Here is a 24,979-nt window from a genome sequence, read left to right on the forward strand (position 1 = left end):
ATGATCTGGACAACTAAAAATATATAGAAAAAATTAGCTGGGCATGGTGGTGCATACCTATAGTCCCAGCTACTCGGGAGGCTGAGGCAGCAGGATCGCTTGAGCCCAGGAGTTTGAGGTTGCTGTGAGCTAGGCTAACGCCACGGCACTCTCTCTAGCCAGGGCAACAGAGGGAGACTCTGTCTCAAAAAAAAAAAAGACCAGCTTGAGCAAGAGTGAGACCTGTCTCTACTAAAAATTAAAAAATTAACCAGTGGGCACAGTGGCGTGCCTATAGTCCCAGCTACTTGGGAGGCTGAGGAGGGTCACTTGAACCCAGGAGTTTGAGGTTGCTGTGAGCTATCGTGACATTATTGTACTCTAGCAGAGCAAGATTCTGTATTAAAAAAAAAAAAAAAAAAACAGAAGATGAAAGAAATTGAGAATAACTGACAAGCATCTCTAAACTTTTGATGTTGATGTTTTGGAGATAAAACATGATCCACAAAATATATCTTGGCATCTCTGCTAGAGATGTAAATGATGAAATGGATTATGTTATATATCATTTCTTATTTTCTAAAAAAATATGTCTCCTTTTGCTATCTTAAACAGGCTTCCATTCCACAGATCTTCTATAAGATAATATGACAAATATGAATATATTTCTAGGGCAACAAGGGAGAGTATTTGAAATCAGGACTATACCAAAAAGCTGGACATAAAATAATTACATCTACCTGGCGCTCTGGATCAGCCTATAGGCAATGTACTTGCGGAATAGGTATCCCAGCCGAACTGTGTCCATATGAAGTGTCTCAATTATGAGATTCCTAGCTGTTGTGTATAGCTGTGAAGGGAGTCCAGAAGTTTTTGTGGCTTGATTTAACAGTATCAGGTTCTTCCTCTGAGCCTCCACATCAACAAAATACCTCTTCTCTTCAAGCCCTTGGGGAGAAGAAGGGGGCACCATCATCTTGGGTTTCTTGGTCCGGGGGAATTGGGATCTCTGGTCCCGTTCCGAAGGTGAGATCTGTGATGTTTTGAGTAGTTGAGTAGTAAGAGAAGATAGTGATGTTATAGGCTTCATGTAAGGGGTTTGTGATACTGGTGTCCTATAATTGGTGAGATAGGACTGAAATGTTCTCAGTGATTCTATGGCAAAAGTACCTTGGTGTGCCTGGGTTTCTTCATAAGTGTCAGAGACCTCTGACATTTGGACCTTCTTAGTGGTTAAAGAAACTTGAGGTACCTTGAAATCTGGAGCACTGGGTTGGACCAATGCTGGTTTAGATTTCAGAGAAGAAATAATTGCCAGTCTTCTCTTAGCAACAGAAGAGGACAAACCTTTCTGGGGCTTTCCAGGGGTTTGGGGGGCCAAGGGTGGGTGGGGATACCTAGAAATGGAAGGGATCCATAATGGGGGAGCTTGCCCAGGAAGGGTCCGTGGTGCTAGATATTGCGTAAGGGTAGAAGGGGCCTGCAGATAGGGAGATTGCTCAGTGGTGGCAGGAGGCTGGAATGCCTGGGGCCACTCAGAGAAGGTTATGGGTTCGGATTCCAGGAGCTGCTCAGGGATGGAAGAGATCCCAGGAACCAAGGGCTGCCCAGGTGAGAGAGGGGCCCCGAGACTGGGAATCTGTCCAGAAGTGGGTGGGATTCCAGAGACAAGAGGCTGCCTGGGAGCAAGAAGGGCCTTCAATATTAAAGGTGGCCGGGGAGTCAGAGAGGCCCTAGATATGAAGAATTGCCTAGAGCTAGAGGCCTCCAGTTCAAAGGGCTGCCCTGGAGTGGGAGGGGCCCCAGATATTGGGAGCTGTCCAGGGGTAGGAGGAGCCTCTGGTGCTAGGAACTGCCTAGAAGTTGATGGACCTCTATATATCAGGGTCTGTTTAGAGAAAGGAAGGGTCTGTGGTTCCAGGAGTTTCTCAGGGTCAGGAAGAATCCCCATTTCTGGGGGCTTCCCAGGGGCAAAAGGGCCTTGGGTGAGAGGAGGCCTTGATATCTGCAAAGGAGTAGAAGAGATCCCAAATGTAGAGAACTCCTCAGTGATAGGAACAGATGATGCCGGAGACTGCCTAAGGCTTGGAGATAATCTTGATGTAACGGATTGCCCAGTGGGGAGAGAAGGCTTCAATTCCTGAAATGGTCTATAAGCAGAAGGAGCTGATGTGGCGGGTTGCTTAGGAATGTGAAGAGCACCTGGTGTGCGAGAACCTCTTAATTTCAGGTCGTGCTTAGACATGAGAGTAATACCTGCAGACTGGATCTGTCCTGGGGTGAAGGGGACTCCCAAAGGTTGGACTTGCTCAAGGGTGAGGGGAGATCCCAAGGTATGGGCTTTATCCAAGGTGAGAGGGACCCCCAATGCTTGTGCTTGCTCAGGGGTGAGAGAAAGGCCCAGTGACTCACCCTGAACAGAAGTGAGAGGCCCCAGTGCCTGAACCTGCTGAGGAGTGAAGGTGACCCTAAATGCCTGGGTCTGCTCTGGCATAAGAGTGACTCCCAATGCCTTGGCTTGTTCTTGGGTAACAGGGACCCCAAATATCTGGGCCTGTTCAGTAGTTAGTGGCATTTGCATTGCCTGGGTCTGTTCAGAGGTAACGGATGCCTTTAGTACCTTGGTATACTTAGGAGTGATAGGAACTCTCAACGTCTGGGCTTGTTCTAGAGTGAGAGAAGGCCTCAGTGCCTGGGCCTGCTCATGTGTAAGTTTGACACCAAAAACCTGGGGCTTCTCAGGGGTGAGAGTGATCCCCAGGTCCTGGGCCTGCTGAGGGGTGAGAGTGATCCCCTGAGCCTGGGCCTGCTGAGGGGTGAGTGTGATCCCCAGGCCCTGGGCCTGCTGAGGGGTGAGAGTGATCCCCTGAGCCTGGGCCTGCTGAGGGGTGAGAGTGATCCCCAGGCCCTGGGCCTGCTGAGGGGTGAGAGTGATCCCCTGAGCCTGAGCCTGCTGGGGGGTGAGAGTGATCCCCTGAGCCTGGGCCTGCTGAGGGGTGAGAGTGATCCCCTGGGCTTGGGCCTGCTGGGGGGTGAGAGTGATCCCCAGGTCCTGGGCCTGCTGAGGGGTGAGAGTGATCCTCTGAGTCTGAGCCTGCTGAGGGGTGAGAATGATCCCTAGGTCCTGGGCCTGCTGAGGGGTGAGAGTGATCCCCAGGCCCTGGGCCTGCTGAGGGGTGAGAGTGATCCCCAGGTCCTGGGCCTGCTGAGGGGTGAGAGTGATCCCCAGGCCCTGGGCCTGCTGAGGGGTGAGAGTGATCCCCTGAGTCTGAGCCTGCTGAGGGGTGAGAGTGATCCCCTGATCCCGGGCCTGCTGGGGGGTGAGGGTGGTCCCCAGGTCCTGGGTCTGCTGAGGGGTAAGAACGATGCACTTTGTAAGAGGTTGTCCAGAAATGAGAATGGCCTCAGATGGGGAGGATTGTGTGGAAGTGGTTGGAATTATTGCTATGGAGTTCTTTTGATCAGGAACAATCTCTGAAGTCCTCAGAATCCTATGGAACTCTTTTCCTTCATATAACTTGGGTATATCTTCCAATAATCTCTTCCACTTGGAAGACGATGTCTCTGGAGCTTGGGTGACCGTTTTTACTAGCTCTTCAGGTTTTTCCTCCTCAATCTTCATCTGATCCTTTGCTAAATTCTGCCTCTGCCTTTCAAGGTCCTCTACCTCTCTCCCTGGCTTCTGCTTCTCCTTCTCTTTCTTCCCGCTCATTTTCAGCCCCAGATGTCTCATGTCCTTCTGAACCTGCCTCGTGTCTCCATTCTCCTTTTCCAAGAGTATCCCTTGCTCTTTCATTTTTTGCTTCCATGCTTCCTTCTGCTGCTGCACAGGCTTCTGATGCTCTTCTTCATCCTTTCCCCTTTGCTTTTGCTTCTCATCTTGCTCAATCTGCTTTTGAACCCTCTGTTTTTGCTGTTTCTTCCACACTTCATCCTGCCCCTCTTTCTGCTTCTGTTGTCCTTGCTTTCCCTCCTTCATCTGGAGCTGTGCCTTTTTCTCCTCCAAATTATTATTTATCTTCTCATAGATCTCCTTTGAAAGATTTATTTTTTCTAGCAACTGGTGTATGAGACTTATGCCAGACATTTTTTCTTGACCCTCTTGCAAATATTCCTCCTGCCTTTGTTTTTCCTTCTCCTTGTGGTCTTTGCCTACTACTGAGACTGTTATAACATCTCTTTCACTTTCTGTTTCAGCCAAGATCATTTGTAGTAAATTGTTAATTACTGGATCTGTGCTGTCATAGGAAGGGAAGGTACTACTTTCAGATTTTGCATTAATTGGTGACTTCTGAAAATGCAATCCTGGCATAAATGAGACTATCTTTTTTTGTTTCATAAGTTTCTCTTCAACTTGTCCTTCCTTTTTTATATCTTTGTATCTCCTCAAGATTTTAGTCACAGTTTCAGCCACTTTTTGGAAATATTCCTCCATTTTTGCCTTTATGATTCCTAATTTTTCAACTTCTGCTCTTTTTAATAACTCCTCTTCCTTCAGCACAGTCTTTTTATCAAAAGGCTTTCCTATGTTATCGATTTTCTCTTTTAGGAAAGCCATTATGGCTTTCTGAAATTCTTCTAGGTTACTCTGTTCACTTTCGTCATCTTGACTTTCTAGAGCTCTGGTAGATTCTGAAGTCTCTTTTGCTATTCTTGAGTGTGATTTAACAAGTTGAGGAGTCTCGGCTTTTTTGGTGAAGGCTAAAGTTTCCTTCTTTTTGGTTTTTTCTTCTTTGCTTTTGGTAGTTTCTGAAGAGATTTGGTGTTTTTTAATTTTTCTTTTTTCTTTCTGTGGCTCAGAGGTATAATCTGATTGAGTCTTCCTGAGTAGCTCCACTAGGCTGCTCATCTCACTTTTGCTCCCTTTGTCCATTGATTCAGTGGTGGACGAAATTGGGCTTTTGACAGATAAATATTCATGTTTGACTTTCCTGAGTTGCTCCCATATACTACTTGTTCCATCTTTGCCACGTTGGCTCTTTGTTTCAGTAAAAAGGTAATGTTGGCTTTGTGATTCAGTGGGTGACTTTGATTTGGCTTCAGAAAAGAATTTCCTTTCATTTCTTTTGTTGTCCAGTGCTTGTAGCTCAGAGTATTGATGAGGTTTGGCGTCTGAAACTTTCTGTTCACTTTTATTATCACTCAGATCTGATCTAGAGGTTTCATTGGCATCTACGCCTTTTGTGTACTTCCTTTTCTGTGATTGATACTGGTAAGTCTCATCTTTCTGATAGACGTCACCTTCAGGAGGCTTTTTCTGTTTTTTTTCAGGTGAACGTTGTTGTTTTTCAGTTAAACCTGGAATCATTTCAGGTTGGGCTATATATGAAGGAGCTGAGCCCCACTTTTTCCCAGAGCCTTTGATCACTTTTTGAGGGGCTTCATCTACAGTATTTCCAAATTCTTTGGCGAAAATACGTTCCATATTGTCCTCTATGTCACCAGCTTTGGTAACAACAACGGATGACTGTGAAGAAGGTCCAGGTAATGCTTTCGAGGTTGATGATCTGGGCAATGCTGTATGTATTTGGCGTTCTGTAACAACTTTGGTTTGAAGTTGTTCATATTTTTCTTCTGCATCTTGAAGTTTCTGCTGAAGCATTTCATTTTCTTCACTGAGATCTTGTATCATCTTCAGGGAGAGCTCTTTTTCTTTATCACTTGACTCATCTACATACATATTGGCACTTTGGAAGTCAATACCTTTTAATTCATCACTTAGCAAATTCAAAGCTTTAGAAAGATTTATTATTGTTGATGATATATATTTAATAGCATTGTTTTCCAATTTGTTGAACATTGACGTGCCTATGAGTTCCTGTAGCATATCTTGGATTTCTGAAATCTTTATATTTGTTGCAAATTGATCACTAATCATCTGATCTGGCCTTAAAGCATGGGCTGTTGCAGGTCGCTTTATAACTCTTTCTTTCCAAGTTTTCCATAGAGTACCTCTTGATACTGAAAGAAAAAAACATAAAACAATGAGATTGCATTTTTTTTTTTGCATTGTGCTTTATCTATATTTAAGGCTAAGGAATTTAGTCTAAACTAATGGATATCTATAGGTTAAAGATTCATCAAAAAACTTTAGCTCCAAAATAAACAGTATTATTTTAAAAAGAATGACTCCCCACAATCACCTAGAACTTCGGCTTACAGAGTTTAGGACATGAACTCAGCTGTAACTTCAATTTACTTTTAGTTACAAGTTTGGAATGAGATACAATTTACATTGTAATTTATCAAGCCAAACTTTCCTCAGGCTTTGGTTATGCTTAGTACTTTCCATTTTCTTTCTTGGGTTCCTGTCTCTCTTTTCTTCCTTTTATGAATCAAAGCTAATCTTGGACCTTTCAAAAGAGTCATAAATGAACAGACAAAAGATGGACATTTGGAAGGATTTCTAGAATGGATTAATGAGAAATTCAGCATCCCCCTCCCAAAAATGATAAAACTAGAAAACCTGTCAAAACAATCATTTTTAGGACTTTGGAAATTGACCAAAGGTATACAACAAATTGAGAAGCATTTATTTAAGAAAAACTACTGTACCTCAGTAAAAAACAATGAAAGTCTGTTAATCTGTAACTGTTTCCAGCCTCAACCCCCAGATCTATGACCTGGAAGTTCTACCAGAGTGAGGCAGGCTGTGAGGACTGACAATTCTATTGCCTGAGGGGGATGACTTGATTTGGAGAAACAGCACGGGGGAAAAAACCATACCAGGGCATTGTCAAAAACAGTTAACCCATACACAGATCCATTACCAAAGAGTGGAAGCCTTATTGGAATCAGTCAATGATTGGCCAATTACTGACTGACCACAAAGCTATATTGACCCAAGGATGATCCCCTAGAAATCAAGCTTAAAAAATAAAAACAAAAATGGAAAAAAAAAAAAAAAGAAAGAACTGATCAGAGGCCAGGCATGGTGGCTCATGCCTGTAATCCTAGCACTCTGGGAGGCCAAGTCAGGAGGATTGCTTGAGGTTAGGAGTTTGAGACCAGCCTGAGCAAGAGCAAGACCCTGTCTTGCTCTAAAATAGAAAAATAGAAAAAATTATCAAGGTGTGGTGGCATGCGCCTATAGTCCCAGCTACTTCAGAGGCTTAGGCAGGAGGCTGGCTTGAGCCCAGGAGTTTGAGATTGCTGTGAGCTAGGCTGATGCCACAACATTCTAGCCAGGGCGACAGAGCAAGACCCTATCTCAAAAAAAAAAAAAAAAAAAAGAACTGAGCAGAGATATTAGTGCTAGTGCCTTCACACTGTGGGAGAAAGAGACTCCATAGAATTAGTCCAGGCAATTCAGTAAAAAAAAAAAAAGCAACAAAAATAAACCCTGGAGTAGCAGGGGGAATCAGAATTCAGAGTTGCTACGATATGGTAGTATCTAAAATGTCCAGTTTTCAACATTAAGAAAATGCAAAGAAATAGGAAAATGTGACCCATACACAGGGGGGAAAAAAGCAGTCAACAGAAATTGTCTCTGAGGGGGCCCAGATGTTGGACTTATCAGAAAAAAGACTTCAAAAGAAGTGTTATAAATGTGTCCAAAGAATTAAAGGAAACAATATTTAAAAATAAAAGGAAAATATGGGACAAATGATGACAATTATTCATCAAACAGAGCATATGAGTAAACAGATGAAAATGAGAAAAACCAAGTAGAAATTCTGGAGTTGAAAAGTATATGAAACTAATATGAAACTAATATGAAAAACTAATATGAAACTATATTAACTAATATGAAAAATTGACCAGAAGGGCCCAATAGCAGATTTAAGATGATGGAAGAAAATAATAAGCAAACTCGATCCTAAATTAGTAGAGATCATCCAATCTGAAGAGTAGGGAGAAAAAAGAATGAAGAAAGATAACTAAAGCCTCAGAGACTTGTGGGACACTGTCTTAGTTCATTCAGGCTGCTATAACAAAATACCATAAACTGGGGAGCTTATAAACAACACAAATTTATTTCTCACAGTTCTGGAGGCTGGGAAGGAAGTCCAAGATCAAGGCAGATTCAGTGTCTGGTGAGGGCCTGCTTCCTCATCAATAGCTGTATTCTCACACTAACCTTACATGGTGGGAGGGGCGTAGGATCTTTCTTGGTCATCTTTTATGAGGGCACTAATCCCATTCATGACCTTATGACCTAATCACCTTCCAAAGGCCCCATCTCCTAATACCAGATTTCAACATATGAATTTTGAGGGGACACAAACACTCAGACCATAGCAGACACCGTCAAGCATACCAATGCGCAAGTATTGGAAGTCCATGGAAGAGAGAAGGAAGGAAGTCATAAAAAATATTTAAAGAAATAATGGCCCAGGCACCCCAAATTTAATGAAAAATATTAATCTGCATATTTAAGAAGCTCAGTGAACTCTAAGTAGGATAAACATCAAAAAATCTATACCTAAACACATTATAGTTAAACTGTTGAAAGCCAAAGAGAAAATCTTTAAGGTAGAAAGAAAAAATGACTTATCAGAATCAAAGGAGACTCATCAAGTACAAGGGAACCAGAGTAAGTTTAACAGCTCACTTCTTATCATAAATAGTGGAGGCCAGAAGCAGTAGAATGACATATTTAAAGTGTTGAAAGAAAAAGACTATTAATCAAGAACTCTATATCTAGCAAAACTATTCTTCAAATAATGAAGGTGAGAAATGAAATTCACAGATGGCAAATAAGCATATGACAAGATGCTCAACATCTTCTGTTATTAGGGAACTGCAAAGTACAACCATGGGATACTGTTCCACACCTATTAAAATAGCTAAAATCCAAAAAATCTGATGAACTGACAATACCAAATGCTGGCAAGGATGTGGATCAATAGGAAATTTTGTTCACTGATGGTAAGAATGAAAAATGGTAAAGCTACTTTGAAAGACAGTTTGGCAATTCCTACAAAGTTACTTATTAAGTAACATAGTCTTAGATATAATCCACAAATTGTGCTCCTCAGTATTTACTTAATTGATTTGAAAACTTATGTCCACACAAAAATCTTGCAAATGTTTATAGCATCTTTATTCCTAATCACTAAAACCTGGAAGCAACCAAGATGTCCTTCAATAGGTGGATAAACAAACATGGTACATCTGTACAATGGAATATTATTCGGCAAGAAAAAATGAACTATTAAACCAAAAAAGATATGGGGAAACCTTAAATGTATATTACTAAGTGATAGAAACTAGTCTGAAAAACTACATACTGCATGATTCCAATTATGACATTCTGAAAAAAACTATACAGACATTAAAAAAATTAGTAGTTGCCAGATGCTCAGAGAGAGAGAGGGGAAGGATAACTAGGTAAAACACAGGGGTTTTTAGGATGGAGAAACTATTCTGTATGATACTTTAATTGTGGATACATGACGATATGCATTTGTCAAAACCCATAGAATACTACAGCACAAAGAGTGAAGCTTAATATATGCAAATTTTAAGAAATAATCACTTAGAAGTCAAAGTATTCCAGGAAGAAATGCAGACTGTGACAAGAGACTGTAACATACCAGAAATGCATCACACAACCTCAATGAAGGGGTGGGGTGGAGGGAAGGTGCTGAGCTAAGTAACACTGGAAATGAATGAAGTCTATAAAACCACTTTTTAAATTTTATCTTATTTTTTCAATTTTTAATTTTTTTTTTTTTTAGAGACAGAGTCTTGCTCTGTTGCCCAGGCTGGAGAGCAGTGGCACGATCATAGCTCACTGTAGCCTCGAACTCCTAGGCTCAAGCAATCCTCTTGCCTCAGCTTCCCAAAGTGCCGGGGATGACAGGCATGAGCTACCAATGCCCAGCTGAGTCTACAAAACTAAAGGAATAGCACTATACTACAGATAGAGTTATTTCTCATGGGGGTATGGGTTAACAATTGTGATACTGCTATATATGTACACTGGAATTGAATAATTAGTAAGTAGATGGCAGATTGTGGAAAACCAGGTTTCTCGCTGTTTGAGTGGGAATTTACAAATAAGCAAAGGGAGGGAGCTAGGATGGTCCATGTGGTAATGGATTAGAGTTGGAGACATCAGTAAAGACTCATGTTTGGCTGAATACAGTTACAAATGGTTATGTACAGAAATATTTATAGATATGTGTATATTCATGGGTCAGTATACATATGTATATTTCTTTGCTTTGTCAGCTGAGAAGGCCTAAAAGAAATAAAACCCCAGTAGCAATGAGCACACCTAGCACCCAGACTTTGGTTTTTAATACTATTCTCCAGTAAAAGGAACCAGAAATCCTTGGCGAAATGGTTGATTGTCGGACTGAGACAGGAAATATACAAGATGAGTCTGAAGCGTCTTGGAATACAGAAAGTAAGGAAGTGCTAAAATTCCAACCAAACAAAAAACCCACATTGATAGGAGTATGTCAAAGGGGCAAAGGAGCTAATTGAAAGAACTCCCAATGGCCAAAGCTGGAATGATTTGAGAAAGAAAATAAACTAGTATTGGATTATAATGCAAAGTATAAAATAAATATTCATGAGTCCATTTTGATATAAATAATTGAATAAATTAATAAATGGGAGAGAAGAGACAAATCTCCCATGTATAAGAATTTCAAATAATTTATGTAGACACTCCATTCTGAAGGAAGTAAATCATAACTCCCCATTCCTTAAGTGTGGTCTGCATCCAGACTTCCTTCTAAAGAGTACAGTATAGGCCGGGCGTGGTGGCTCACGCCTGTAAACCTAGCACTCTGGGAGGCCAAGGAGGGCAGATCATTTGAGCTCAGGAGTTCGAGACCAGCCTGAGGAAGAGCGAGACCCCATCTCTACTAAAAAAAATAGAAAGAAATTAGCTGGACAACTAAAAATATATAGAAAAAATTAGCCGGGCATGGTGACGTATGCCTGTAGTCCCAGCTACTCGGGAGGCTGAGGCAGGAGGATCGCTTGAGCCCAGGAGTTTGAGGTTACTGTGAGCTAGGATGATGCCACGGCACTCAAGCCCGGGCAACACAGTGAGATTCTGTCTCAAAAAAAAAAAAGACAGTGAAAACATTTTATCTTTTTCCTTTTGTAATGATTTCTTAAACAACTATATAATTAGCAATAGAAAGGAAGAAATTACTCATACATCCTATAACATGGCTGAAGACCAAAAGCACAATGCTAATTGAAAGAAAGGCGACATAAAAGACTACATATAATATGATTCTGTTTATATGAACTATCCAGAAAAAGCAAATTTATTGTGACATAAAATAGACTGCTGTTTGTGGCTGCTGGTGGGAATGAGAATTGACCGTAAATGAGCATGAGGGATCTTTTTGGGGTAATGGAAATGTTCTAAAACTGTATTGTGGTGACCATTGCAAAACTCTATAAATTAATGAAAATCATTTAATTGTTCACTTAACATTTATACAAATTATACCTCGATAAAGCTGTTTTTTTTTAAGAAAAAGTCAAACTCCATTTCCAAAGTCATAAAGCACCCTTACATATTTTTTTCTTTTGTGTCTTCTTTTCTTCAAGAAAAGATGTAGTGAATCTACACAGCATCTTCACATTGTTTTCAATAGCTTTTAATGTGTCTGGTAACATCTGCATTTGTGTTATCCACTGGTGGTGTTCATCAATATCAATTACAGTCATCTCAGACAAAACGGCACCTTGAAGAGAGTAAAAAAATTACAGAAAATTGCAGAAAGATAATTATCCATATAAGTGTATAATATTGGGTAAATACTCCATATAGTATTATTGGGGAATATAGGTATCTCATACTACCATTCTGGGTCTTTTCTCTATGAAAAAATTAAAAAGGAAGAGGCTTGGAACAGAAGGCTGAACAGTAAGTCTTGGACATGAAAACATGAATCAGGTAAAAAGGTCTCTATTTGGTTTAGTTCCCTGACACCAGGGAAGTAGGTATCTAAAATGAGAGTGCGTGTTTTAATATTGGGGATCTAAATCCCATTTAACTCCTTTGGTAAGTTATCAGGTATTTATAATCCCTGTTACATGAGATTTCTTGCAGCAAAGTGAAATTCCTTTTTTTGGTATGCTTAGCTTATTCATTCTTTCATTCAACCAATGTCTACTCTGCCATGTACTGTTCTAGACACTGTGGATACAGCATTAAATAAAATAAGTTCCCTGACTTCATACTGCTTACATTCTAGTAAAAGGAGAGAGATAAAAAATAAAAAGTTCATAATATTGTATGTCAGATACTAATGCTGTAGACAAAAATAAAGGAAGGGTGGAGGATAATGGAGAATGCCAGATGAAAAGGAATGAGGGTGTTCAGAGAACACCTCATTTTAAAGTCAAATTTAAGCAGTGAATGAGCCATGTGACTATTTGGTGGGAAATGTTACAAGCAAGGGAATAGTAAGCATAAAGACATTGGGCAGGAAGAACATGCTGGCATGCTTGAAAAAAAAGCAAGGAGGCCAGAATAGCTGGCACTGAGTGAATAAGCCTATATTTTTATTTTATTTTTACTGGAACAGAGCACAACCATCTGAATAACCTCCTTAGTCTTTTCTTCTTTAGTCTGATCCTTCAAAATTTACTTATTCATTCTCTTCTCTACAGTTTTCATCAACTTTGTGATTTTCCTCTAAATTATTTCTGGAAACTTACTCCATTCTTCCAACCAGGCCAGAATGTAGGCAAGAGTCTTTTCTCTAATTTCACCATTCTGAGCAAAAGTAATCATTTTCTCTGAAACACTGGTTCTCTGTTTTTTCTTATATTCTGTAGTGGAGAGAGTCCTTACGGTGGACAAGTTAAGATCAGCAGTATAGCGAGTTATTATCCGATGCACATTGTTCATTATCTCACTCAGGCGCGTATTAATGTCCTATAAGAATAAGAAGGGGGAATATATTAATAAATCCTCAATTTTCAAAGAAGCTTTGTCACCTTTCTTCCCAGAATGTCAATGATATAGTTAATATAAAGCTGTCCAATTAAAGTCTTGCTAAATGAGCCTCAGATTTTTTTTTTTTTTTTTTTTTTGAGACAGAGCGCAGTGGCGTCAGCCTAGCTCACTGCAACCTCAAACTCCTGGGCTCAAGCAATCCTCCTGCCTCAGCCTCCCGAGCATCTGGGACTGCAGGCATGCACCATTACGCCCGACTAAGTTTTCCATTTTTTATAGAGATGGGGTCTTGCTCTTGCTCAGGCTGGTCTCAAACTCCTGGCTTCAAGCAATCGCCCTGCCTTGGCCTTTCAAAGTGCTACCAGATTTTCCCTCATTAAAAAAATTCTTTTTTCTGCCTTCCTCATCCTTGCAATACCACGATATAACAGAAAAAACATTAGGTTTGAAGCTGAATGTGGATCCTAACTCTAGGTCTTTCATTAAAATGACTTTTATTAAGTCACAACATTTATGAGCTTCTTCTGCTTCCTCTGTAAAATGGGGGAGATACTAAATTCACAGCTGATGTGAAGTGTATAACGTATGTGAAAATGCTTTGTAAACCACAGCTGGTAAAAAAAAAAAAAATGCAAGTTGCTTCTTTTTTTGTTTCTTTACCTGGCCTTAACACCTGGAAAGTAGCTATCAGAATATTCCTCAAACATAGCTTTTATTTAATTATCTCCTTTGCCCAAGAATCTTATGAGCTCACTACATTGAGTATATGTAAAGAAAAAAAAAGATTCTTATCAGCAAATTTCTTTTATTCATCACTTTATTCTAGTAGTTCTTGATGGGAGGTAATTACTGCCTCATATGTGACATTTGGAAATTTGTGGAAGCATTTTTCATTGTCACAATGATTGGGAGGGTGGACTACTGGTGGTACTAAAGAATGAATGCTAGTGCATCCCACAGTGCAATGAACAGTACCACCCAATGAAGAATTGTCCCACATCCTGTGTGACCTTTGATGTTCCATGGAACATTCATTTAGGTAAAAAAAAAAAACAGAATATTTTTTGCCCAGTTTAATTTTACATTGAAATTTCCAGAAATACAAATACTATGTAAATCAAAGAAAAAAATGTTCTTTAAAATTTCTCCAAGAAAGTTTGACAATTCTGGAACACTATAGTACCAACAGCAATGCATTAGAGTTAATAGTATTTAGTGCCAGTACAATAAAGCTGAATTTGAATCAGCCTACATTTGTATCTTTCATATTTACTTTAATTCTCCATATAGATGCAAGCCTTTCTACTTCTAGCAAAGTTCGACCTAGGATTTACATATTGAAGTGCATGTTATTATAAATTACTTTCCTTTTACTTACTATCACATTCATATTAATTTTCTGAAAGTATGAGTATAGTTTATGAATATCATTTTAGAGGAATAAATGGGATGTTAAAAATATTTTAAAAGGGGAAAGATGGCGGCGGCAGTACTGGGACGGTTGGGTGCGTTATGTATACAGAACCTGAAGAGCCGGGGGAAGCTGGCCTTGGGGTTTCTTTCATCTCACAGTGTTTTACCTCAATCATATATCCATACAAGTGCTTCTCTTGACATTTCTCGAAAATGGGAGAAGAAGAATAAAACTGTTTATCCTCCACAACTGCCTGGAGAACCTCGGAGACCGGCAGAGATCTACCACTGTCGAAGACAAATAAAATATAGCAAAGACAAGATGTGGTATTTGGCAAAATTGATACAAGGAATGTCCATTGACCAGGCTTTGGCTCAGTTGGAATTCAGTGACAAAAAAGGAGCCAAAATAATTAAAGAGGTTCTCTTAGAAGCACAAGATATGGCAGTGAGAGAGCACAATGTGGAATTCAGATCCAATTTATATATAGCTGTGTCTGGCTCAGGGCGAGGCCAGGGCCTGAAACGCATCCGCTACCATGGCAGAGGTTACTTTGGGATCATGGAGAAGGTTTATTGCCATTATTTTGTGAAGTTGGTGGAAGGACCCCCACCTCCACGTGAGGCACCAAAGACGGCAGTCACTCACGCCAAAGAATATATTCAGGAGCTTCGCAACCGGACTATCATTCATACTTTATGATGGGGGTATTCAGACTCCGCAGTGTATATGGTTTGCCATTTATTTTCTAAAAATAAACAAAATTTAAAGACAAAAAAATAATATTTTAAAAGGTCATAATAAATCTAATAGAATTAAGAGCCACTGGTTCTTCCTTCCCAACTTTAACATTTTGGCTTCTGACAAACTGAACTCTCTCTATATTTTTTACAGTGAGAGTAATATTTGGATTTTGCAAATCAAATCATCATGCAAAAGGAGTAATCAGATATTAGGTATTAGAAATACTGCAATCAGAGACAGGTGATGCAGTTGCAACAAATAATAATTTAAGTCAGGAACATGGGAGAGCAGAGACAAAGTTTGCTAAGCCACGTAATGAAGAATAACAATACAAGCTAACACATAGCACAGTGGTCAAGGAAAAAATACTACCAACTCCTCCTAAAGTCTCCCAGAAAATTGAAGGGGAAGAAACACTTCCCAACTCATTCTTTGAGGCCAGCATGTAACAAAGCCAGACAAAGGCACTAAAAAAAAAGAAAAGAAAAGAAAAAGAAAAAGAAAGAAAGAAAACTACAGACCAACATCTCTGAGGGAAAATACAAAAAACCTCAACAAAATACCAGCAAACAGTATTCAAGAGCACATTAAAAGCATTATACACCAGTGGCCGGGCGTGGTGGCTCACGCCTGTAATCCTAGCTCTCTGGGAGGCCGAGGCGGGCGGATTGTTTGAGCTCAGGAGTTCGAAACCAGCCTGAGCAAAAGCGAGACCCCGTCTCTGCTAAAAATAGAAAGAAATTAATTGGACAACTAAAAATATCTAGAAAAAAAAATTAGCCGGGCATGGTGGCGCATGCCTGTAGTCCCAGCTACTCAGGAGGCTGAGGCAGGAGGATCGCTTGAGCCCAGGAGTTTGAGGTTGCTGTGAGCAAGGATGATGCCATGGCACTCTAGCCCGGGCAACACAGTGAGACTCTGTCTCAAAACAAAAAAAAAAAGCATTATACACCATGACCAAATGTGATTTATTCCTGGAATGCAAGGATGGTTTAACATACATAAATCAATCAATGTAATATACCAAATTAACAGAAAGACAGAAAAAAACACACATGAGCATCTCAATTGATATAGAAAAGCATTTGACAAAATTATATACTCTTTCATGATAAAAACAAACAACAAATTGGAAAGAGAAAGAAACCTCTTCAACATAATAAAAGCCATATATGAAAAGCTCCCAGGTATTATCATACTTTATGGTGAAAGACTGAAAATTTTTCTTCTAAGATCAGTAACAAGGCAAAGATGCCCACTTTCACCACCTCTAGCTAAGATAGTACTAGAAGTTCTACACACAGCAGTTAGGCAAGAAAAATTGGAAAGCATGAAGTAAAATTATCTCTGTTCACAGACGACGTGATTTTGTATATAGAAAACCCTAAAGATTACACATAAACACACATACAACTATTAAAACTAATGAATTCAGCAAAGTTGAAGGACACAAAATAACACACAGAAATCAGTTGCTTTGCTATGCATTGACATAGCAATCTGAAAAGGAAATTAAGAAAATAATGCCACTTATAATAGCATCAAAAAAAAATACTTAGGAATAAACTTAACCAAGAAGGTGAAAGACTTGTACACCTGTAGTTTTCACTACAAAATGTTACTGAGAGAAATTAAAGAAGACACAAACAAATGGAAAGACATCCCATGTTCATGGATTGGAATATTTAATACTGTTAAGATGTCAATACTACCCAAACTGATCTACAGATTAATGCAATCCCTATCAAAATCCCAATGGCATTTTTTGTAGAAATAGAAAAATCCATTCTAAAATTCATATGGAATATCAAGGGACCCTGAATAGCTGAAACAATCTTGAAAAAGAAGAACTAAGTTGGAGATCACATACTTCCTGATTTCAAACATATTACAAAGCTACAGTAATCAAAACAATGTGGTATTGGCATAAAGACAGACATGTAGACTAATGGAACAGAATAGAGAGCCCAGAAATAAACACCATATTAGCAGTGTATGTATAGTATAGTATATGCATAGTAAATGGTCAAATTAACTTTCCGCAAGGATGCCAAGACCATTCCATGGAGAAAGGACAGTCTTTTTAATAAATGGTGGTGGGAAAACTGAATACCCACAAGTAAAAGAATGAAATTGGACCCCTACCTTACATCATGTAAAAAATTTAACCCAAAATGAGTCAAAGACCTAACCATAAGACCTAATAGTATAAAATGCTTAGAAGAAAACATAGGAGAAAAGCTTCATGGCATTGGACTTAGCAATGATTTCTTGAATATAACACCAAAATTACAGGCAAGAAAGGAAAACTAGATAAATGATCTACAGCAAAATTAAAAACTTTTATGCATCAAAGGATGCAATAAACAGCTTGAAAAGTCAAACTATGGAATAGGAGAAAATATTTGTAAATCATATATCTGATAAGGGGCTAACATCCACAATAAATAAAGAACTCATGTAAATGCAACATCAAAAAAAAGCAAACCAATTTAAAAATGGGCAAAAGATTAGAATGCACATTCAAAGAAGATACGCAAATGGCCAACAAGCACAGGAAAAGATGTTGAACCCAACTAATCATTAGAAAAATGCAAATAAAAATCACAATGAGATACCACTTCACATTCATTAAGATGGCTATTATTGAAAAAAATAGAGTACCAAGTGTGAGTGAGGATGTGAATAATTGAAACCCTTGTGCACTGTTGGTAGGAATATAAAATTGTACAGCTGCTATGGAAAACAGTAGGGCAGTCCCTCCAAAAATTAAAAATAGAATTACCGTGTGATCCAGCAATTCCACTCTGGGTCTAAATGCAAAAGAATTGAAAGCAGGGTCCCTAAGAAATAATTGTACATCCATGCTCATAGCGTCATTATTCATAATAGCCAAGAGGTGGAGACAACCTAAGTGTACATTGACAGATGAATGGATAAACAAAATGTAGTAAATATTTATATATATACACAATGGAATGCTATTCAGTCTTAAAAATGAAGGATATTTTGACACATGCTACAGTGTGGATGAACCTTGAAGACACTATACTAAGTGAAATAAGCCAGTCGTAAAAAGACAAAAACTTTATGATTCTACTTATATGAAGTACCTAGAATAGTTGAATCCATAGAAACAGAAAGTAGAATTTTGGTTTCCAGGGAATAAGAGGAAAAGGAAATGAGTGCTGTTGTATAATGAGAATTTCAGTTTTGCAAGATGGAATAGTTCTGGAGATTGGCTGCAAAATAATGTATAACAATGTATATTCACACGTAACACTACTGAACCGTACACTTAAAAATGATGAAGATGGTAAATTTTATGTTATATATATTTCACAATTAATAATAAATTTTTTTTCAAAAACATTAAAAAGAAATAATCAGATATTGAGTGCTGGAAATATTACAATCAGTAACAGAGATGATGTAGTTGCAGCAAATCTAAGTCAGAAACATAAGAGAGTGGAGACAAAGTTTGCTAAGCCAAGCGATCAAGAATAACATTAAAAACATAATGCTAATTGCTCATAAATTTTTCCAAGAATTTGAAAAGGAAGGAATACTTCCTAACTCAATCTCTGATATCAAAACCAGATGAAGACATAAAAAAGTAAACTATGGGGGGGCGGGGCCTCGCGGCCCTGCAGCCTTGTCAGGCTCAGTCCCCTTCCGAAAAAAAAAAAAAGTAAACTATACACCAATATCCCTCACTTTATAAACATGGACACAAAAATGTTTAATAAAATATTAGAAAATAAAATCAAATGATATATTAAAAAGATAACATCCCAAGCAAGTGGGATTTACCCTGGGATACAAGGCTAGTTCAAAATTTGATGATTACTAAATGTAATTTACCATATCAACAGGCTAAAGAAAAACTATATTATCTCAATAGATGCAGAAAAAACAGTTGACAAAATTCTACATTCATTCATGGTTTTTAAAAGAAACTGTAACAAACTATAATAGGAATAGAGGGTAATTTCCTCAACCTAATAAAGTGTATTTATAAAAAACCTAGAGCTAACATCATATTTAATAGAGAAAGTCTAAAGTGCTGTGAAAGTTCTATTCTAATCTCTCTTCTTCCTCCCCCTCTTCCTCCTCCTGCTCTCCCTCCTCCTCTTCTTCTCCTCCTCCTTCTTCTTCTCTTCCTCCTCCTCTTTGTTCTTCTTCTCCTTCTTCTTTAAAAAGAGACAGTCTCACTCTGTCACCCAGGCTGGAGTGTGGTAGCACAATCATAACTGACTGTAGCCTGGAACTCCTGGACTCAAGTGATCCTCCTGCCTCAGCCTCCCAATACTACCTGTTCTAATCACTTCTACTCAACATTGTATAAAGGTCCTAACCAATGCAATAAGGTAAGAAAAAGAAAATTAATGAGAAAGAGAGAAATAAAATGGTTTCTATTTACAGACAAAACTGTTTGTCTATGTAAAAACTCCCAAAGAATTTACCAAAAAGCTATTAATACTATTGTTTAAAATATTCACAGGATACAAGACCAATAAACAAAAATCAAAACCACATTTATATACACTAGTAATAAACAATCATAAATTGAAACTTAATGACAGTAGTATTTGAAATAGCACTGAGAACATGAAATACTACAAATGGCCAACAAACATCTGAAAAAATGCTCAACATCACAGAAATGCAAATTAAAACCACAATGAGGGCCAGGCACAGTGACTCATGTAATCCCAGTGCTTTAGGAGGCTGAGGTGGGAGGATTGCTTAAGGTGAGGAGTTCAAGAAGGAGCCTGGGCAACATAGCAAGACCCCAAGACAAAAAAATTTAAAAATTAGCCAAGTGTGGTGGCACATGCCAGTAGTCTTAGCTACTCAGGAGACTGAGGGAGGAGGATCACCTGAGCCCAGGAATTCAAGGTTATAGTGAGCTATGATCATACCACTGCACTCTAGCCTGGGCAACAGAGCAAGGCCCTGTCTCTAAAAAATAAGACCACAATGAGATATCATTTTACTCCAGTCTGAATGGCCATTATTAAAAAGTCAAAAAAAAATATGAACTACTACCTTTTTTTTTTTCTCCCCTCCCTCCTGAATTACTATCTTGGGAAGATTAAAAAAAAAGATGTTAGTGCGGATGCATGAAAAGGGAATGCTTATACATTGTTGGTGGGATTGCACAATAGTATAACCTCTATGGAAAATAGTATGGAGATTTCTCAAAGAACTAAAAATTGAACTACCATTCAATTTAGCAATCTCACTACTGGGCATCTACCCAAAGGAAAAGAAATCATTGTATCAAAAAGATACCTACGAAGGATAAATTAGGATGGGAAGAAAAAAAAAAGATAGCTACGAAAGGACACAGGGTTTAAAACATGGCAGAAGTGGACCTGACAGACTCAACAAATATTTATTGAATGAATGAATTAGATAACAGGGAGAACCCTCTTTGAAAAAGCAATATTTAAAGCTACAAGATGAAAAGGGGGACAGTGGGCATCCCAGACAGAGACGTAAGTGGCACGACAAACTACCAACCTCATAGAGGAGCCCCTTGATCTTATCAGGCTCAGGGGATTTACGTGAAAATGAAAAATCACTGAGAGCTTCAAGGCAGATTACATGCTTATGATCAACATTTAAATATGATATTGGGAGATGTGGAACAAACTGTGACTACTATAGAAATTGATGAAGAAACATATGAAGAGATCTATAAATCAATGAAACAGAATATTCGAGTGCTGTTTGTCTGTGGAGATGGTGTTGTCCTAGTTGCCCCTCCATTGAGAGTTGGCTGAAACAAAGGATTTATCCTGAAGGAGACTTTGTACCATTGCCTCTTTAAACGTACAAGACATTCAAAAGAGAAACCTGCATACATTTTGACATTAAGAAATGACCCAAGGATTCTTCCACTTCTGAAATGAGTTAATTCGCAGATAACTCACAACTTCTTAAGCTAAATGTCGTTTTATTTTTCTCCAACACTTCCAATAAATGTGATCACCAAGGTGCAGAATAAAAAAGATACCTACACTCTTATGTTTATTGCAGTACTATTCAAATGCAAAGCTATGGTATAACTTACATATCCATCAACTGATGAGTGGATTTTTAAAACGTGGTTTATATTAATATATATTATACCATAGGATACTATTCAGCCATAAAAAAGAATGAATTAATGTCTTTTGCAACAACTTGGCTGGAACTATTGGCCATTTTCCTGAGTGAAGTAACTTGGGAATGGAAAATCAAATACCATATGTTCTCACTAATAAGTGGGACCTAATCTATGGGGTATGCATGGTCATACAGAGTGTAATAATAGACATTGGAGACTCAGAAGGGGGAAGGATGGTAGGAGCATGAGGGATGAAAAATTACCTACTGGATACAATGTATGCTATTCAGGCGATGGTTACACTAAAAGCCCAGACATCACCACTATAGGATATATCTATGTTAACAAAATTCCACTTGTATCCCCTAAATCTATTGAAATTTTAAAGAGAGTTTTTCTTTTTTTCTTGAACTCAGTGGTAAGAAGAGAGAGAATATTTTATTAGAACATGTTTATTTCTCCATTGGGCTCTAATAGGCCAAGTAGAGAAATGCAGCAATAAAAGGCAATGTAAGCATGCATTCCTTAAAAAAAAGAAAGAAAGAGATACTTGAGTATATGCAATGCGCACCACCCGAAGGATGGACATATTTGAAACTCGGACTTAGGGGGGGAGGGGGCGGGGGGGGGAAGGGCAACATACGTAACCTAAACATCTGTACCCCCGTAATATGCTGAAATAAAAAAAAAAAATACTTGAGTATAAATCTAACAAAATAGGTGCAAGATCTGTATGTTGAAAAATACAAAATATTGGTGAAAAAATCAAAGAAGATCTAAATAAATGGAGAAATATACTATGTTTATTCATTGAAAGACTCAGTATTGTTAGATGCCGATTCACATATTAGATCACAATTCTGATCAATATCAGATATTACAAATCACATATCCGATAAAGGTTTTGTATCCAGTATTCAGACTATACAAAGAACTCTCAAAATTCAATAATAAGAAAATAACTCAATTGTTTAAATGGGTAAAATATTTGAACAGACACTTCACAGAAGATGAACAAATGGCAAATAATCACATGAAAAGATGTCAACATCATTAGTCATTAGGGAAATGCAAATTAAAATCATAATGAGATACATACACCTATTAGAATGTCTGAAATTAAAAAGCCTAACCATATTAAATGTTGGCCAAGAATGTGGAACAACTGGAATTCTCATGCACTGCTGGTGGCAATGTAAAATGATACAATCTCTTCTGAAAACAGTTAACAGTTTCTTAAAAAGTGCACTATCATGTGATCTAGCCATTGTTTGTTTTTCTGGGATTTTTGTCTGTTTGTTTGTTTTGAGACAAGGTCTTTCTCTGTCACCCAAGCTACAGTGCAGCAGTGTGATCATAGCTCACTGAAACCTTGAATGCCTGGGTTTAAGCGATCCTTCTATCTCAGCTTCCTAAGTAGCAGGGACTACAAGCCTGCCACCATGCCCAGTTAATTTTTAAATTTTTTTGTACAGACGGGGGCTTCACTATGTTGCTCAGGCTGGTCGCGAACTCTTGATCTCAAGTGATCCTCCTGCCTCTGCCTCCAGAGTACTGGGATTACAGACATGAGCCATCACACCTGTCCTAGCCATTCTTCTATTCAGTATTGACCCAAGAGAAATAAGAGCATATGTCCACACAAAGACTTGTACACCAATGTTCATGGCAGCCTTATTGACTGATTGATTGATTTTGAGTAACTGGAGGGGAGGAGAGGGAGCAGGGAGAGACCAGCCAGCCTTATTTTCAATAGCCAAAATCTGGAAATGACCCAAATGTCCATCAATGGATAAATAAGTTATGGTATAGCCATACAATGGAATACTACACTCAGAAAAAAAAAAAAAGGAATGAACTATTGATATACATACTAACTACCTGGACAAATTTCAAAATACTTATGCTGAATGAAAGAAGCCAAATTAAAAAGAGCGGATGTTGCATGATTCCATTTATGTGTTATTTTAGAAAATGAAAACCAATCTATGAAAACCAATCTTATCATTTATTATATGATAAAACAGATCAGTGGTTGACTGAGGATGAGGGGGTGGGGAGGAGAGATTACAGAAAAGAATAAAGAAACATTTTGGGATGGTGGAGTTGTTAATTATCTTGCTTTTGGTGATGCTTTCATGAGTGTATACACATATCAAAACTTATCAAAATTTTGATATGTACAGTTTATTGTATGTCAATTATACCTCGATAAAGCTGTTAAAAAAATGACAATACCAAATGTAGGCCAAGGATGTGGAGCAATTGGAACTCACATATATTGTTGATGGGAATGCAAAATAATAAAGCCATTTTAGATAACATTTGGCAGTTTCTTATGAATGTATTGCTACCATATGACCTAGCAATATAATTCCTAGGTATTTACTCAAGGGAAATGAAAATGCATGTTTATACAAAAACTTATATGTGAATGTTTGTAGTAACTTTATTCATAATTGCCCCAAACTAGAAACAAATGTCCTTCTATTGGTGAACGAATGTTTTATGCTACATGAAAGAAGACAGACTTAAAAGACTGCATAAGATATTATTCCATTTATATGGTATTCTGGAAAAAAGAAAACTAAAGGGATAGAAAACTAATGGTTGTCAGGGGCTGTGGGTGGAAGAGGGGCTGAGTACAAAAGGGCACAGGAGAATTTTTCAGAGAGATAGAACTGTTTTAAATCTTGATTTTGGTGGTGATGACTCATCTGTATGCTTGTGTCAAAACTTGCAGAACTGAGTTGGGTGCAGTGGCTCACACCTGTAATCCTAGCACTCTGGGTGGCCGAGGCAAGAGGATACTTTGAGCTCAGGAGTTTGAGACTAGCCTTAGCAAGAGGGAAACCCCCATCTCTACTAAAACTAGAAAAATTCGTCGGGTGCAGTGGTGCGTGCCTGTGGTCCCAGCTACTCAGGAGGCTGAGGCAGGAGGATCACTTGAACCCAGGAATTGGAGGTTGCAGTGGGCTATGATGATGCCACTGCACTCTAGCCGGGTCACAGAGCAAGACTGTCTCAAATAAGAACAAAACTTGCAGAACTGTACACCAGAAAGGGTAGATTTTATTGTATGTGGATTTTACCTTAATTTTTTTTTTTTTAAATGCTCCAATCCAAAAAAAGTGCAGGAAGTAAAATTTACACATTCTACTGTAGTAGAATCAGACTACTTCGGTTTGAGTCTAGGTTCCACCATATAATAACTGTGATGTTGAGACTAGCTATCTAATCTCAGAAAGTCTCTATTTCCTCCTCCTCATCATCTGTGAAATAGGATTAATAATAATACTTATCCATATTGCATTGTCATGGAGATTAAGTGAGATAATCTATAAACTTTTACTATACTTAACATGGCAAACACTTTAAATGCTACCAGTGCTAACTATGTGCCACAGTGGTGGAAGGGTTAAAGTAAGAGGGTGGGTAGAGAAAGCACCATAATTTGAGTATCTAATATGGAGCAGAATAGAAACTGAGATGCAGAAAATAATAATAATAGTAGTAATAGCAAAATGAACACTTCTATACCCATTCTCTAGATGATGAAGCAACATCTTTAAAGGCTCCTGTGTTCTCCATCTCAATTGCAACTCCTTCCCAATGCCCAGAGATAGCTTCTATCCTGAATTTTATTTTCTCTAGTTTTAACACTGTAGCAGATTGAATCATGCTCCCTGTACTTGCCCCTCCACCCCCCACCCTCCGCCAAATGATATCTAGGCCTAATCTTTGGACAGCTGTAAATGTTACCTTATATGGAAGAAAGAGGTCTTTGCAGATGTAATTAAATTAAGGATCTTGAGGTGGAGAGATTATTTTCAATTATCTG

General features: G+C 38.5%; 2 protein-coding genes and 1 pseudogene across 3 annotated transcripts in view; 2 read left to right on the plus strand and 1 right to left on the minus strand.

Moving 5' to 3' along the window:
- Nucleotides 1–24,979, minus strand: part of FAM186A (family with sequence similarity 186, member A) — a 55,030-nt gene that overhangs the window by 12,144 nt on the left and 17,907 nt on the right. The window contains exons 2-5 of the mRNA XM_012650126.1: nt 12,622–12,841; nt 11,472–11,642; nt 1,764–5,940; nt 725–1,658 (exon numbers count right to left, since the gene is read on the minus strand). Coding sequence (XP_012505580.1) covers nt 725–1,658; nt 1,764–5,940; nt 11,472–11,642; nt 12,622–12,841 — 5,502 coding nt within the window. The remainder of the gene's footprint in view (nt 1–724; nt 1,659–1,763; nt 5,941–11,471; nt 11,643–12,621; nt 12,842–24,979) is intronic.
- Nucleotides 14,338–15,034, plus strand: LOC105815780 (annotated as a pseudogene). The gene has a single exon (XR_001137762.1). The product of XR_001137762.1 is annotated as a 39S ribosomal protein L22, mitochondrial pseudogene (transcript).
- On the plus strand, nt 15,300–20,812 carry LOC105814903 (U6 snRNA-associated Sm-like protein LSm3). Its single transcript, XM_012650029.1, is given in 3 exon segments — nt 15,300–15,318; nt 20,530–20,583; nt 20,586–20,812. Coding segments are annotated over 3 exon segments (300 nt in total).

This window comes from Propithecus coquereli, unplaced genomic scaffold (genome assembly GCF_000956105.1).
Source record: "Propithecus coquereli isolate 6110/MARCELLA unplaced genomic scaffold, Pcoq_1.0 Scaffold111, whole genome shotgun sequence".
In the NCBI taxonomy this organism is placed as follows: Eukaryota; Metazoa; Chordata; class Mammalia; order Primates; family Indriidae; genus Propithecus; species Propithecus coquereli.